Genomic DNA, 17659 nt, shown 5'->3' on the forward strand with positions numbered 1-17659 from the left:
TGTGGGTTTCTTCTTTTATTGTAAATGAAAAATACCATGAAAAGATTTTTCTGCTTTATGGGATCCAACGACACAGATCTTACCTCGTATCCAGATCTAGAACACTAGTGCAAGATCTCTACCGAGTCCGGATCCAGAACCGACGAGTGCTCGAGAATTGAATCCCTTGTCCGGTCATGCAGCACGACCCGACCCATACCGTCATCCCCACCTATATAACGAGCCAGCGTCAAAAACCCAATCCCCACGAGATTCAAACGCCTGTCGTACATTTTAGCTGAGGGCTAGGGTTAGGGTTACAGGGTTCCTCGCGCACCTGTTGGATCCCCTACCACCACGAACTCGGGCGCTAGGGTTTTCCTTAGTCTTACCAAGGTGGGCATCTCTCTCACTCTCTCTTTCTCTCTGGGTTTTCAGGGAGTTCCCCCTCGTTTTTGTGTGTTTTTAGGCGGGATTTATTGGAAAATCACTCCCTCTCTCTCTCTGGGTTTACAGGGAGTGCCCCCTCGTTTTTGTGTGTTTTTAGGCGGGATTTATTGGAAAATCACATTTTTGGGTTTCTGTTTTGTTGTGAAGAATGGGGGAAGCGAAAGATAACGACAACTACCAGGAGGAGCTCATCGATTACGAAGAGGAAGAGGAGTTGGCCGGCGATGCCGTCGCCAACAAGGCCGCCGGAGAATCGGTTAAGAAGTATGTTCCCGTTCCTATTTCTCTTTTGTTTTTTTTCCAATTTGTTTTGATTCTATGTCTGGAAGAATTAATGGTTTTGTTCACCGACTTAGGTAGATTTCTTGCTTTGTTGAAATGTTAGGCTGAGTGAGCCCTTTCCATAGAGAAAAAATTATCATTTAATATAGGTTGGGGGTTTGTCATTTCCTTGCGTTTGTCATGTCTTATTATTGTAAAGTTGTTCTTAGTTTTGGTCTTTACTGTTGTTATCACTTCTTGTTTCAGTTGGTTAATCGTTTGCTTGCTTCAGTTGTATCCCATACTCATTGTTCAATTTGTATATGTATTTCTATATTTCACCTTTAGTCATTCATCTTTAACTCTTGTTACTGTAGGATTTTTTGTTGGGTTTGAGTTGCAATTTTGACCTATAGTGGTGTATACCAATAATGTTTTGCTGCATGTGCTCATTTGAATATTTGTTTTGCTATTCTAACCCAAAACGATGCATGCCAATAAATTTTTGGTGTTTGACTATGCCTATTGACATTATTTGTCTTGCAATTTTAACATAAAACGATGCACAGGAGTAAATTTGGGTGCTTGTTTATGCTTATATTGAAATCTTTAATTTGCAGTATTAACTAAAATGATGTATTATGATAGTTTGCTGTTTGGTTTTGTGATGCAGGGGCTATGTTGGAATCCACAGTTCAGGATTTCGGGACTTTCTTTTGAAACCAGAACTTCTTCGAGCTATTGTAGATTGTGGATTTGAGCATCCCTCTGAAGGTACACATGTCGATGATTTCATATCATAATCCCAAGATTATGCTCTATTGATGTTCTTAAAAATATTAGGGTGCTTGCATATATAATTGTGAATAGAAAAAAATCAAAGATAAAAAGTTTGTAAGATCTAACTTTGCATGAGTCTCATAAGATGCAAGACATATGTAAGGTTATTCAAGCATAGGTGCTCTAATTGATTCTTTTTCTTAGCATAGACATAGAAAGAACTTCATTTTTGCCACAACCATTTGCACTACATGCCTGGCCTAGAATACACAGAGGAAATGAAGTCATGTTGGTACATTTTCTTCAAACCCTATGTAGTCAAAAGCGCTAGGGCGGTGCTTAGTCGGTAGACCCCCTAAAAAGACTAGTCGAGGACTAGGCTGGACTAGTCGGTACCCCAATTAAAATATAAAAAGCATATAAAATATACATAAAGTCATGTCTAATTCTTTTATCAATAAGATGTTTTCGTCACACAAGTACAAGCATTCAAAACATAAATGGCATCTTAATCCGATGATCCAGGACAGAGGGTGGCTTTCGGACGGGCTCACTTAGTGCGGCTCGGCATGCTTTCACAAAATATATTAATATACATAACCATAATATATATAACTGTACACACATATATATTCAGTTATTCATAACATATTCAGTATAATCAACAAAATATGCTTTCAGTCTTTCACAAAAGCGCAATAACACATACATATATAAATAACATATTGCATAATCCATAAAAATAAACATGCTTTCAGGATTTATGGAAAATTTTATCATAAACAAATCAATAGACATAAAAAGCATAATCAATAAAAGTTATGCATGCTTTCAACGTTTCATAGAAAAAATCCCAAAAGCAAAGTAACACGTATTGTCAAACACTTAAATCGTCTGACAACAGTGGAGGATTTTTTGCGAGCGAGCGATCATTGTCACACATTTTTTTGTGCTGAAAACATTTTTTAGCAGTGGTCTTGACCACCGCTAAAAACACTTTTTTAGGATGCATGATGCCCGTCTGATCGTTGTTCGATGCTTATCCTGTCCCTTGTTATGGGTTTTCCTATATATATAGCATAATCAATGTATACAATTAACTAAGCATGTTTTGATCATTTCATAAAACAAATCATACACACACACTATATATATTATGTATATAAAAAAATAACATAATAATAAATAATTAAACTGCCCTCATGACTAAGCTCCCTAGTCAGTGCTTAGTCGGCAAAATTGGCACCATTTAATGTGACAACCTAGGAATTGCAAAGCCTAGGCATTTTACTTACACCTAGGCCGACTGGGTCGACTAGTCGGTGCTTTTGACTACATAGTTCAAACCAGTGTTGCCAGACGGGGAAGCGAGAGCGGGAAACGATTCGGGAAGTGGAAACAGAAAGTGAGGCACTTCCAAAATTTTAGGAAGCAGGAAGCGCGGGATGACTTAGAAGTGAACCATGAATCGTCTCGGAAGCGAGAAGAGAAGCGAACCGGAAGTGAAAAAGGAAAAGAAGCCAAGAAAAAAAAAACAAAAAAAGGAAAAAGGAGAGGAAGCGAGATTTCCATTTAGGGGAAGCGCACTTTCCCGTGCTTCCCAACACGTTTCAGAAGCATCACGTTTTGCGCTTTTGAAACATGCTTCGGGGAAGTGCGCTTCCCCAAGTCCTATGGACTTTCGGTAACTCTGGTTCAAACCTATCCTATCATTGATGTATAAGAAAAAGGAAAAATGCTATGGCATATAAACTTTTACTAACTATAATATCATATTTCAGATAATAAAAACTTAATTCAAATGCGAAGCACAATTGTAATTGTACATTGTTGGCTGTGATGATCCACACAATTGAAGTGCATTCTTTCTTCTAAAAATTTTGTGGCTTTTGATTACATAGGTTCATCTCCAAATGGATAACTTTTGCACTCCTACATTAGGATTTATATCTTCAGATATGTTAAAATTTTCCTTACTGTCATATGTTCCATGTAAGCGTGGAAAAAGTAATTATGGTATTTAGGTAATAGGTTGTAGTATAAATATGTTGGTGAAGTTGACCGGTTTTTTGTTGCCACTTTTCTTTCATATCATAATAACACTTCTTGCCCTTAAAATCTTCCCCGATGCATTCTCTTGTTTTCTTCAACTCATCACATAAGTAGTGTTAAAATGTAAACTGTAATATATATATATATATTATTTAATATTATTATATTTTCTTTTATTATTTTCTTTTTCTATTTTTCTTTATTTTCTTTTTTAGCATCTAGTTCAATAGAAACTAGATATTTGATCCAGTGCAAATAGCTGTTGGACTGTAGTCTAAGAGACGTACGTCTCTTTTGGAGAGCTCAAAATGAGCTCTCCTCTCTCTTCCACTTTTTTGTATATATAGGGGTGAACCCCTTCAATGTAAATCACTATGCTTCTTAAGCATTTTGTTCATGAATAAAGTATTATTTATTTTTCAAGTGTTCTTCCTTTTATACCCTTTCAAGGGTCATGCTTGTAGTGTCTCCAATAGACACTTGCTGTTTGTGAGTTATTCGTGCATTTGTTGAAGACCACCATTTCATTACATGGTATCAGAGCTACGAAATCCTTAGATCTTGAAGTGCTTCTGCCTCTATTTTTGTGCCACATTTACAAAAGGTGTTTCATCACCTTGTTCTTGGCTCAAGAAGATTTGTTTGAAGAAAGGCGAACTTGTGTTACAAAAAATCAATTTGGTTTTATGCCTGGAAGATCAACTATGGAAGCTATATATCTTCTTAGACAACTTATTGAGAGAAATAGAGAGAGGAACAAAGATTTGCATATGGTTTTTATTGATTTGGAGAAGGCATACGATAGAGTACCTAGGGACGTTCTCTGGTGGACAATGATGAAGAAGGGTGTTTCTCTCAAGTACATTAGTATAATTAAGGATATGTATGAAGGAGTAGTAACCAATGTCCGCACTTGTGGAGAGATGACAACCAATTTTCCTATAACGGTTGGGTTACATTAAGGATCTGCTTTAAGCCCTTTCTTATTTGCTATAGTGATGGATGAGCTTACGAGATCAATTCAAGAAAATGTGCCGTGGTGTATGTTGTTTGCTGATGATATTGTTTTGATTGATGAGTCTAGAGCTGGGGTTAATGCTAAGTTAGAATTATGGAGACAAACATTGGAAGCAAGAGGTTTTAAGTTGAGTAAGAGTAAGACAAAATACATGGAATGTCGGTTTAGTAAGCAACGAAGTAGTGATGGGAGTGTAGTGAAGCTTGGTGAGCAAGAAATACCGGTGGATGATTGTTTCAAATATTTGGGATCTATCATTCAAAAGTATGGAGAAATTGATGGAGATGTAAATCATAGGATAAAGGTTGGGTGGATGAAATGGAAAAGTGCAACCGGAGTATTGTGCAATCGTAGAATGCCATTGCGGTTGAAGGGAAAGTTTTATAGGACGACTATTAGGCCCGCTTTACTATATGGTACAAAATGTTGGGCTGCCAAGAGACATCATATTCAAAAAATGAGTGTAGATGAGATGCGTATGCTGAGATGAATGTGTGGAAATACAATAAAAGATAAGATTCAGAACGAGGAGATACATAAGAAGGTAGGCGTTGCACCCATTGAAAATAAGATGAGAGAGAATCGTTTATGGTAGTTTGGACATATTCGGCGAAGGCCTAATGATGCTCCAGTTAGAAGGATGGAGAAATGGGAAAGTATATTAGTTAAAAGAGGTCGGGGTAGGCCTAGGAAGACATGGATGGAGGTGATAGGAAAGAATATGAATGCTTTGAACCTCACCGAGGACATGGCATTGGATAGAAATGATTGGAGGAGAAAGATTCATGTGGAAGACCCAGAATGATCTTCTTTTTTGGTTCATATCGCCGACCCCAATTGTTTTGGGATGAAGGCGTAGTAGTTGTTGTTGTTGTATCTTCTCTTATTCCCTTGTCTACTCTTTTTCTTTTCTTTTTATTTTTCTCTCTCTCTCTCCTCCTATTTATTCCTCTCTTACCCTTGTAAAAGATGAATGACAATGATAAGATCACCATCATTCCTATGAAGCTAAATGATACTAACTATGTAATGTGGGCTTCGATTATGAAGCACCACATTTGGGGAAAAGGTTTATGGGGGTATAGTGGATGGTTCCGATTTGGAACCTAAACTATCTCTTACCAAGAAAGAGGGTGATAAAGAGGTTCCTCTAACGGAAGAAGAGAAGAGTAAGGCGTTAGCCACTTATGAAAAGAAATGGAAAGAGTGGAGGATAGGGCATGCAAAAATTATGTCATGGCTCATCAACAACATAGACATTAAAAAATGCTCTAGTCTAGCTAAGTTTGAGCATGCCGATAAGGCTTGGGAATACCTCAAAACATGTATTCTCTTAAAGATATTGCACATGTATGCAATTTACAAGACAAAGTTCGGACAATGACTCAAAAAGATAAACTATTCGAGAATATTATAATGAGTTGTCCGAACTTTGGGAAGAGTTGGCTCTTCTTGAGCTCAAATGGCATTGTGCCGAAGATATCGAGCTTCGCCAAAAGCGACTCGATATGGAACATTTCTATCAATTTGTGAATGGTCTAAGGCCGGAGTTTGAATCCACCAAATCGGCCCTATTACATCATGGAAAAATTCCTTCTATTGTTGATACTATAGAAGAGCTCACTATGGAAGAAAATAGACTTGAAAAAAGTACTCCAAAAGTTGATGATGACTCAGTTTTAGCTGTATCTAGATCGGAGAATCATACTCGTACTTACAAGTCGCCTCATTTTGGAAGGCAAAACAACGACTTTGATAAAAGAAAAGTTATTTGTCATCATTGTCATGAACCGGGGCACTATAGGCCTCAATGTCCAAAGTTAAAAATAAGAGAAGAAAAAAGAGTTGCATCTGTTGAATCCGAGTCAAAAGATCAAGATGCACCTGTGTCTATGACTCAACTGATGGAAATCCTTCAACCTCTTCTCAAAGGGGTATCCTCCTCAACCGAAGCCTCAATTGGAGCGGTCGTTGCATCTTTCTCCGATCCAGGTAACTTTCATTGGCTTTTAGATTTTGGTGCTTCTTTTCACATGACCCCAAATGTTAATAGTCTATCCAAATGTCTTAAAAATAACTCAAGTGTGTCAAAGGTTTTTACAGCCGATGGCACATCTCTTGAAGTAAAAGGAATAGGATGTTTTGAAAATCTTCAAAAATCCAAAATTTTTTTTATCCCAGAAGTTAGATATATCCCTGAACTTAATTTGAATCTCTTATCTGTCTCGCAAATATCTGATTATGGATGCAATATATCCTTTTCTTCTCATGCTTGTTGGGTACAGGATCGCCACTCAAGGAAGCTGATTGGGGAAGGCCATAGAGAAGGAAGACTCTATTACATGGACTTTTTGGAATTACCCAAGAATGCATTTTGTTATAATATTCAGAAATTAGAATTGGATTTATGGTACAAAAGACTTGGCCATCCTCGTATGTCTAAAATTCAATATTTTCCAAGTTTGGAAAAATTTTGTAATTCTGAAAATTTTTCTTGTAAAGACTGCATTCTTGGCAAAATGAAAAGGTTATCATTTCTTAGTAGAACTTTTGTTTCCTCACGACCACTTGAGTTAATACATTCGGATGTTTGGGGCCCCGCACCAGTTATTTCCAAAGGTGGTTATACATATTATGCCATTTTTGTTGATGACTTTTCTAGACATACTTGGATTTATTTTCTTAAACATAAATCTGATGTCTTTGCTAACTTCCAAATATTTCATAAAATGGTTAAAAATAAGTTTCAAAATGATATTTTTGTTTTTCGCACTGATTCAGGGGTGAGTTTATGTCCAACGAATTCAAAGACTATCTCAATTTACATGGTATTACACATCAAAGATCATGTCCACACACTCCACGGCAGAATGGCCTAGCCGAACGCAAACATTGGCACATTATGGAAACTACTAGGACATTGCTAATTGCAAATCAAGTTCCAAAAAGTTTTTGGGCTGAAGCGGTCCTAACTGCCACCTACCTCATTAATAGGATGCCATCTTCCTCATTAAAGATTACAACTCCAATAGAAAAGCTTGTTAATTTAACTCCAGATTATTTTAGATTAAGAGTCTTTGGATGCAAATGTTTTGTTTTCACCAACAAAAATGACAAACTCTATCCTCGTGCAATCCCATGTGCCTTTTTAGGATATGCTGATAATAAAAAAGGCTACAGGTGTTTCGATTTTCAAAATGACAAATTATATGTGTCAAGAAATGTATCTTTTTTGGAAAAAGAAAGTTTCTTTGAATTTGAAAAATCCAAGGATGCCACTGAATACTCGTTTTTAATTGATCCAACTTCAAAATCCAATGAATGTGATGTTGGATGTGACCTTGACAATGATCAAAGTCTTATTGTTGTTGAAAATGATGATAATGAAGAGCAAATCCATAGGGATGTTAGTCTACAATATTCAAGACGTAGAGAGCAAAATCTTCCATGTGCATTACAAAAATACTCTGAAGTCTCACCTAGAAGAACGTCTAGAATCTCTAGACCTCCAGAAAAATTTGTGTCTTATGAATCATTTTCACCCACGTATAGGGCCGCCATTACATTAATACAATCATATGTCGAACCATCATCCTATTCTCAAGCCAAAAATCATATAGAATGGATAGAAGCCATGAAAATAGAATTGGATGCACTAGAAAAGGCCAATACTTGGATGATCCAAGATATCCCTCCAGGTAAGAAACCTATAGGCTGTAGGTGGGTATACAAAGTCAAAACCAAAAGTGATGAGACCCTGGAAAGATATAAGGCCCGTTTAGTAGCAAAAGGATATGCTCAAGAGTATGACATCGATTATGAAGAAACATTTGCTCCTGTGGCACGTATGACTACTGTTAGAACTTTAATAGCATTGGCCTCCATTAGAACATGACCTATCTTTCAATTAGATGTCAAAAAATGCTTTCCTGAATGAGAATCTCGTTGAAGAAGTATACATGGAAGCCCCACCTGGTATTAGTATCCCTAAGGGTAAAGCTCTTCGTCTAGAAAAAGCTCTTAATGGTCTTAAACAGGCTCCAAAAGCCTGGTATGACCGATTTAGTCATGTTATGCTTGATATTGGTTTTCAACCTTGTTTAACTGACACTGCTTTGTTTGTTAAGAAATCTGATGCAAGCATCATTATTCTTCTTCTCTATGTGGACGATATGATCATCACCGGAGGCGACAAACATGAAGTTGCAAATATCAAATCTCTTCTTAAAACTCACTTTGAAATGACTGACTTAGGTTTATTAAGATATTTTTTAGGCATTAAAGTTGCTTATTCCCCTCGGGGGTATTTGATATCTCAATCTAAATTTACTCTTGATATCGTTTCCAGGTCTGGAATTACAGATGATAAGAAAGTAGACACTCCATAAGTTGTCAATGTTAAAATGAAAATTGATGATGGAGAACTTCTTGATGATCTTACTCCTTATAGACAGCTTGTTGGAGCTCTTTCTTATCTTTCTATTACTAGGCCAGATATAACTCATACAGTTCATACAGCCAGTCAGTTTCAGCATGCTCCTACCTCCGTGCATATGAGAGCAATTTTGCGTATTATTAGATACTTAAAATCCTCTCTTTCACGAGGACTCTTCTTGTCTGCTTCATCTTCATTAAATTTAATTGCATATACTGATGCTGACAGGGGAGGTGATCCCAATAATAAACATTCAACTACTGTTTTTTGTGTGTTCCTAGGTGAAGCCTTAATTTCGTGGAGGTTCAAGAAGCAACAAAAAGTCCCTCTTTCCTCCACCGAAGCTGAATACAGAGCCATGACAACCACCACTATGGAGGTTGTTTGGCTCAGACGATTGCTAGCGGATATGAGAGCTAAAGCAACGCAAGCTTCAAAGATGTGATGTGACAACAAAAGTGCGATCTACATTGCAAGCAACCGAACATTCCATGAGCGCACTAAACACATTGAGATGGACTGTCACTATGTCAGAGAAAAATACTTACATGGAACCATTGATCTGCCATATGTTACATCAGAATATCAATTAGCAGACTTCTTCACCAAGCCTCTCGCTGCTCCCAGATTTCACTTCCTCTTAGACAAACTTTCGCTCATTGTACCGTAAGTTTGAGGGGGAGTGTTAAAATGTAAACTGTAATATATATATATATTATTTAATATTATTATATTTTCTTTTATTATTTTCTTTTTCTATTTTCTTTATTTTCTTTTTTAGCATCTAGTTCAATAGAAACTAGATATTTGATACTGTGCAAATAGTTGTTGGACTGTCGTCCAACGGCTATAATAAATGTTGTTGGACTGTAGTCCAACAACTGTACTAAGAGACGTTGGACTACAGTCCAACGTCTCTTTTGGAGAGCTCAAAATGAGCTCTCCTCTCTCTTCCACTTTTTTGTATATATAGGGGTGAACCCCTTCAATGTAAATCACTATGCTTCTTAAGCGTTTTGTTCATGAATAAAGTATTATTTATTTTTCAAGTGTTCTTCCTTTTATACCCTTTCAAGGGTCATGCTTGTAGTGTCTCCAATAGACACTTGTTTGTGAGTTATTCGTGCATTTGTTGAAGACCACCATTTCATTACAAGTAGGGCATAGTTAATGAAAATATTGTTCGAGGCTATTTTGATGCAACACATGAATTTACACTATGAAAAAATTTGTAGCAAGCCATGCTTCTATAGAGCATAACAAATTGTGTCCATTTCTCTGTAGCCAAAAGCGTTAGGTAGTGCCTAGTCGGTGGACCCTAAAAAGACTAGTCGGGGACTAGGTAGACTAGTCATTTCCTTAATTAAAAAAATATAAAAATTATGCAAATGAACTGCTATAATTAGTAACAAACATGTATGAAACATAAAATCAATCAACAATAAGCAAAAGATAAAAAAATATGTCGATCATTACAAAACCTGCCCAAATATTAAAACAATTGAATAAGCAAAGCAAACAACTATCAACAAATGCCAAATAATTTAAAAATAATCTAAATTCTTAAAATAAAGTGCTAAAACTAACAAAAAACATGTATCCAACATAAAATTAATCAACAAATGCACAAAGTACAAAATACCACTACTGTGAAGCTAGCTGCATAGTAAACCTGTTATATTACAAAACCTGCCCAAAAATTAAGAAGAATTGAATAAACAAGCAAACAATTGCCAATATCAACAAAAGCCATGCAATTTAAACATAATGTGAATTCTTAAAATAAAGTTAATCAACAAATGCTTAAGTATAAGATATCACTATCATCAAGCATAGTAAACTTGTTATATTACAAAATCAGCCCAAATAATAAGAACAATTGAATAAACAAAGCAAACCACTGCCAATATCAACAAAAGTTATATAATTTAAACATAATATCAAGTCTTAAAGATATTAAAATAGCATCAACGTCATTGATGCTCCATCAATCAATCTAAAATAAAAGACAACAAATTAACTTTCAAATAAAATATACATATGCATACTCATTCAATGTCATCCACACACATAACGATTCAATATCACATCTACATAAACAAACACACATAACAAATTAATTAAAAAAGAAAAGCAACAAATACACATAACTTAAGTAAACCTAAGTCAACTCCACCAAAATAGTCAATACAAGTTTAAGGAGTCAAAGACTCCAATATACATGTAGTCACAATACATATCCAAAAAGATGATAATGAAAAGAAAAAAGCTATTCATGAGAATGAGATGATGCAGATGCAAGTCCATCATCATCATAATCATCTTGGTATTCAACATATTGCCCTTCTTCGGTTTCTTCAGAACTAGCTTCTTCTTCAACCCGCATGGCTTTCTTCCCTTTTTCCTTCCGGTAATCCACTCTTCTTCCTCTTTCCCTTCGTAGAATGAGTAATCGGTTCCCCTTGATCCTTCGATACCCCAGTTGCCTTTCAACATCTTGCCATGTGAGAGATGCATCATTATAGACCATGTCATCATTACTTGGCCACTCATTTTTTTCTAGTTCTCTCAATATGATCGAGCCGATGTCTCATTTGCTTATTCTTTCTTCGAATCTTTGTCTCAATGACGTTAGAAGAGCAAAAGGCCCGGGGCATTGCAGGATGAACCAATGTGAATGCGTGTAAGCTTCGTTGCCCGAACACAATTGGTGCTGACCACACTAGGTGCTATCGTGGTAGCAAGAGAGGCCATACGGTGACAATGGAGAGGCTGTCACCGAGCATTCCTAGTCACAAGAGAAGAGAGGTCCCTTATGGCCATGCATTATTAATAGACAAGTGCGACCGGCGTCAACTCCATATTTTTTATTATATTGCACAAACACTAAATCATTTAACCTTTTATGCAATAATTTGTTCCTTTTTTTTGGTATGTACCTTCACAAAAATCTTCAAGTTAATATATATATGTATATATATAATATGTAATTTGAAAAGATTTGCACAAGTAATTTCAAAATTTTGATTACCCCCTCAAAAGTACTCTAGTTATGCTCACAACTAGAAGCATTGCAAGTGAGGCCAAGAACTCGAATAGCAAGTCTTTGCACTTGTAGACACCCTATGCCATAAGCACTCCATCACTCGCAACATGAAATAAAAAGAATATAAAATAGACAAGTAATTACAATAAATCAACAATTTATATATAATATATTAAAAAGTATAATACTAAATTACTTGGCAAATACTTGCTTCTCTTTTGTTTTGCCATCTCCATGCCAAAAGGTCCAGCAACATTGCTATAACTGCTTAATTGGTCATGGATATCACTTCGATCTTGAATGTTTGGAATTATATGATCCAAGGTTGTAAGTAGTGTATCGTTACCCAGATCTGTTTACCCAATAGTAACACCGTATCGTATCATATCTTAAAATTTTAATTAAAAAATCCAAAAAATCAAGAAAAATTAGAAAGATTCAATAAAAATTCTAAAAAAGTCATTTCACATGAAATAATTATGGATTGCACAAACTACATACATAAAATCACATTATGAAGCATTTATGTCTCTATTACATACCACAAGAGTTTTCATATTACATAAAACAAAAACATCTCACAAGAACAATTTTAATGAAAACAAGTGAATGGACTATATAGATCATGTGCCATCTATCAAACCAAGATGCTTGTTTTGTGAGTCTATATGCTTAAACAATAATCTAGAAAGAATAGGCGGATCAATATGCTTAATAGAACCCCTGAACAACTATACATACAAAACTGAATAAAAGAATAGGAAGAAGAAGAGGCAAAGGGAAGGGGAGAGAGAAGGAGAGAAGAATAAGAAGAGGTGGAGGAAGGGGGAGAGAAGAAGAAGAGGAAGAGAGAGAGAGAGAGAGAGAGAGAGAGAGAGAGAGAGAGAGAGAGAGAAGGCGGAGCAAGGGGGGAAGAGGAAGAAGAAGAAGAGGCGGAAGAAGGGGGAGAGAAGCGTACCTTGAGGCGGAGGGGGACAGCGGCGGGCGAGGGCGATGGCCTGAGAGAGAGAGAGAGAGAGAGAGAGAGAGAGAGAGAGAGAGAGAGAGAGAGAGAGAGAGAGAGATTTATATCCCCACCCCCCGTGTGTTATCGTAAAAAAAAGGTTCCTGCCCTCGCACCTAGATGAGGGCAAGTTAGGCGCCTAGTTGGCAAAAAAGGAACCTTTTTTTGGAAAACCAGGAATCTGACTGATTCCTAGTTTTCCTAGCGCCTAGCCCAAACTAGATGCCTAGTCAGTGCTTTTGACTACATAGGTCCATTTATGATTTTTTGCATCGAATTTATAATTCATGTATGATTATATAAACTTTTATGTAGCTTTGCAAATTGCGATGACATAATTAGTTCCATCTATCTATCCATATATTTGAGCATAAGATCCAAACGATGGATTGCACACGGGCGCCAAGCGAAACACATATTTATCTTGAATCATTTTTTCAACTGCCTTGAAATTTACTTTGTTAACTTGCTATTAATAAGTTGGACTATGTTAGAAGTTACAACTCTGGTCACCTTAAAAGTATATCTACAAAAACATCTGGTGCCTTCAACAGTTCAACCTTCTGAGATGCTAATTGATTTATAAAATATTACTCTTTTATGTCTTATTTACCAGAGGAAATAAAAAATGGGAAGCAGTGCATGTATTTGAATTTGGATGTAGCCATTTCAAAATTTTAGAGGATTCCAAAATCATGAAGCGAGTAGGAATCTGTATGGAATAGTTTAGGAAACAATATGTAAGATTGTGAGAATTACTGGTAAATTGATGAAGGCAAGAAGAAATAAGCAATGAAGAAAACAATAAATAACTAATATCATTCTACTAGAATATCTCTAGATCACTTAGTTAAGAGAATAATGCAAAAATATGTGTTTAAAAAATATAACAATCAATAACTATATCATTCTTCTAGAATATCTATAGATCACTTAGTTAAGAGAATAGTACACAAATATGTGTTCAGCAAAAGTACAAAATGTTCAAAAAGCAACCCATGATTAAGCTTACCTTGGACACCAAGCATTAAAATAATAAAGAATTTGTGCAGCAATTTGTGCACACTTTATCACATATTACAAATATAAGAAACTTTAACTAAGCCTAGCAACATAAGTTAGCTTCTATATGATTCTCTTGAACAAAACATAAATATGAAGTATTCATCTAAAAGACAACCTTATGAAGCAATAACTAAATATATTCATATTTTCCAAAATTTGAAAAAGTGTAACATCCAAATAATGTTGTACTCATATCACTATCATTTTTCGAAAGATTTTAACATCCAAATGATGTCATTACTTGGAATCGAGATTCCTATGACTAGTAATTGGGATTCCTACCTACTTTAAGTGCTTCCAGTAACTATGCTTTGGGCACAAGACCAAGAAATCGGTTAAGTTTCTTTGTCTACTGTTTGTATACCTGCCCGTTGTAATTATGTAACTTCTGAGGTCTCTTTGAACTCACTTGCCAACTACTTGACTCATTACAAGTGAATCTAGAATGTACCTTCAGTGCATGATAGGGCACATTTGGTACCCAAGCCCTTATTCTAGCAATAGCATCAGCCATGACCTAAAATTGAAAAGATATTTCTGCATTGAACACTATATATCTCGTAAAATATTGCCCTAATATGATTTTGTTGCCTAATCATATGCTTTGAAGCCACTGCAGAACAAATGTTAGGAGATCATTTGGGGTTCTAGGTGCAAGATAACTAGCACCTCCCTGGCTATGTCACATAGGTGCGGGTACATGTGCGGGGGTGCTGGAGAGTATATATATTATTATGTATATAATTTTTAACAGATATACACTCGTATCACCACCTTTCGTAATTTTTTTTGGGTCCAAAATGGACACTTATGATCCTGGGTGCGTTGACCGCACCCAGGGTCGGCTTGATCGCACCGGGTGCCTCACCCTCACCCGCACTCGAGTCGAGTTGCGCTGATGCGGGTGCGACACCCTGTTGGCTGAATCCCTGTGACATAGCTCCCTGGCTGGGTTCTGCATGTGATGTGTGTACTTGGTGGCTTCTCGTTGGAAAACGGTGAATCACTTGCTGAGATTCTTTGCAAATTTCATGTTGCTGACTTCCTTGATGAAGTGAATTCAAAATTAATGATGAAATCAAAGCTAGGACAAATGAATAGTAGCCTTACAAGCTATGTCACAGGGATTCGGCTAGCAGGGTGCCGCACCCGCGTCGACGCGGGTTCGGGTGCGGCACCGGGTGCGGTCAACCCGACCCTGGGTGCGTTGACCGCACCCAGGGTCATTTTGGTCCATTCTTGGCAGAAGCGGGTGGCAAGCTGGGCACACCGAGGACAATGTCGACGTAGAGGTTCCCGAGCGTCGCGATGTCGACGTTCTTCGCCTCGATGTCGCTGGCTTCGTGAGCTCCCGTCGATTGCTGGCGGTCGGAGTCGATCCTCTTTGGGGTGGCGGAGCCGAGATCTTCACAGTTCCTGATCGTGGGAAGCCCATGCTTGATGCATGGGAAACCAGGGGATTTCGCGAAATCGGTCCTGAAAAAACTGGGAAAAACGCGAAATCGGGAAGATGGGTAGAAGTGGAGATGATTGTCGACCGGAATGGGGCTCTCCGCGATCGGAAATCTTAGGGTTTGGGGATGCATCGATGAGAGAGAGAGGAAAAAATGCGGGAAGACGGGAGCGTATATTTCGTTCTTTATTTATTCCAGTTTTATTTTTTTTTCAGTAAATTTATCAGGTTTTTTCTAAAGTAAATTCAATAAACCCAAAACTTATCTAACATTTACAAAAGCAGCTTAAACTTTAATTATTTGCATTTAACTGCGATTGAGTAGATCGTTGATTTGCCAAATCGGTGTTATGAGATCATCACCCGTTCGTTCTCTTCATCTAGGGCTGTCAACGGGTCTAGTACACGACCCATTAGGGTATATCTGACCCCCCTCAAATAACAAATCACAGGCTCGAGTTCAGGCTCGGGTTTTATCGGGTTACAAAAGTGGAATTCCAGATTCAGACCTGCATAATTTCAGATTTTTTATTATAAATAATGCATTTTATACTTGGATCAGGTCAGGTACATGACAAAAATCATGACCCAAATCCTACCTGCATATTACTCCCCTTAACAGCCCTAATCACCACCATTTATTGTGCAAAGGACCCAAGCTGATAGCCCACATAACGTCACTATTATCAGCAACCAGTGTTCATAAACAACCCAGCTTGGGGTGTTCAAACTCGGCTTATAACTCCAGCAATCCGATCAAGATTGAGCTCATGACAAGCATGAGTTGAATGAACCACACTCAGCTGGCTCAATTGCAAACTGCTTTTTTTTTTCAAAATTGGATGCAATAGGATAACCCCCGGACCCCCTTATATATTTACATTTTTGCCCCTGTCGCACCCCCGCACCCGGGTTTTTTGGAAGTGCCGAATCCCCGCACCCGCACCCACACCCGCACCCGCACCTGCACCCGCACCCATGTGACATAGCTTACAAGGTGAAATATGATGTTTATATTCCCTGTCTCAATTGTTTATTGATGATATCTAGGATTTAGTCAAAACCATTGTGCTGTTGTAGTACTGTCAGTACTGAATCTCTTGTTTTGTCATTTTCATGAATGGCATATGTTGTCAGAATCACGCTTAAGTGAATACTTGGCGTACTACTCTACAGTGTTTTTGGTTTGGTTTCTCTCAAGTTTTTTAGTTCGACTCCTCATTTTGCAAGCGGGATTGGCTCTTTTGGGGCATTTTGACATTACTTGGATTAGTTGTTTTCCCAGAGGCCTTTCATCAAGTTTTGCATTTACCTTTTTAATTCATCTTTTATAATTGATCATCACTGTTAACTATGTGTTGTTGTTTTCAGGTATATACTAATTCTATGCTCCTACTTCTAATTGATCATGTCTGCTAACTATATGTGGTGTTGTGTGATAGGTAATATACTGCTTCTATGCTCCTACTTCTGTAGGAGAAAATTGGTATACTAAATCTTTCAAATAAAAGGATCAAGAAGGACCCAAAGGTTATTTTTTACTTACTGCGGATTTCCTTCCTTCATGTGGTTACCATCAGTGCAACACGAGTGCATTCCTCAGGCGATCCTGGGGATGGATGTCATCTGTCAAGCAAAGTCTGGGATGGGGAAAACTGCTGTCTTCGTACTCTCCACCCTGCAGCAGATTGAGCCTGTTGCAGGTCAAGTTGCAGCACTTGTTTTATGCCATACAAGGGAGTTGGCATATCAGGTGTATATTCATACTCTACTGAGTTTTATCCACTTCTCATCTTCCTGATTTATGTAATTTGTTGCTCTTCCTTTATTGTATGATGCGTATGGCTGAACTGTTTGCATGTTGAAACCTCCTTTTTCAGATCTGCAATGAGTTTGAAAGGTTCAGTACATACTTGACAGATATCAAGGTTGCTGTTTTCTATGGTGGTGTTAGCATCAAAGTACACAAAGATTTATTGAAAAATGAGTGCCCGCACATTGTTGTTGGGACACCTGGAAGGATATTGGCTCTGGCCAGGGATAGAGACCTTGCTTTGAAGAATGTGAGGCATTTTATTCTTGATGAGTGTGATAAAATGCTTGAGTCGCTTGGTATG

General features: G+C 37.3%; 1 protein-coding gene across 1 annotated transcript in view; it reads left to right on the forward strand.

Moving 5' to 3' along the window:
• The first annotated feature begins 243 nt into the window (after positions 1-243).
• LOC149828677 (DEAD-box ATP-dependent RNA helicase 15-like) overlaps positions 244-17659 on the forward strand; it is a 31416-nt gene continuing 14000 nt past the window's right edge. Inside the window, exons 1-5 of the mRNA XM_090017681.1 lie at positions 244-375; positions 577-693; positions 1364-1464; positions 17123-17295; positions 17423-17654. Of these exons, the coding sequence (XP_089873807.1) occupies positions 578-693; positions 1364-1464; positions 17123-17295; positions 17423-17654 (622 nt within the window). The 5' untranslated portion in view covers positions 244-375; position 577. The remainder of the gene's footprint in view (positions 376-576; positions 694-1363; positions 1465-17122; positions 17296-17422; positions 17655-17659) is intronic.

Source organism: Nuphar pumila, chromosome 9 (assembly GCF_984573655.1).
Source record: "Nuphar pumila chromosome 9, dmNupPumi1.hap1.1, whole genome shotgun sequence".
NCBI classification, from domain to species: Eukaryota; Viridiplantae; Streptophyta; class Magnoliopsida; order Nymphaeales; family Nymphaeaceae; genus Nuphar; species Nuphar pumila.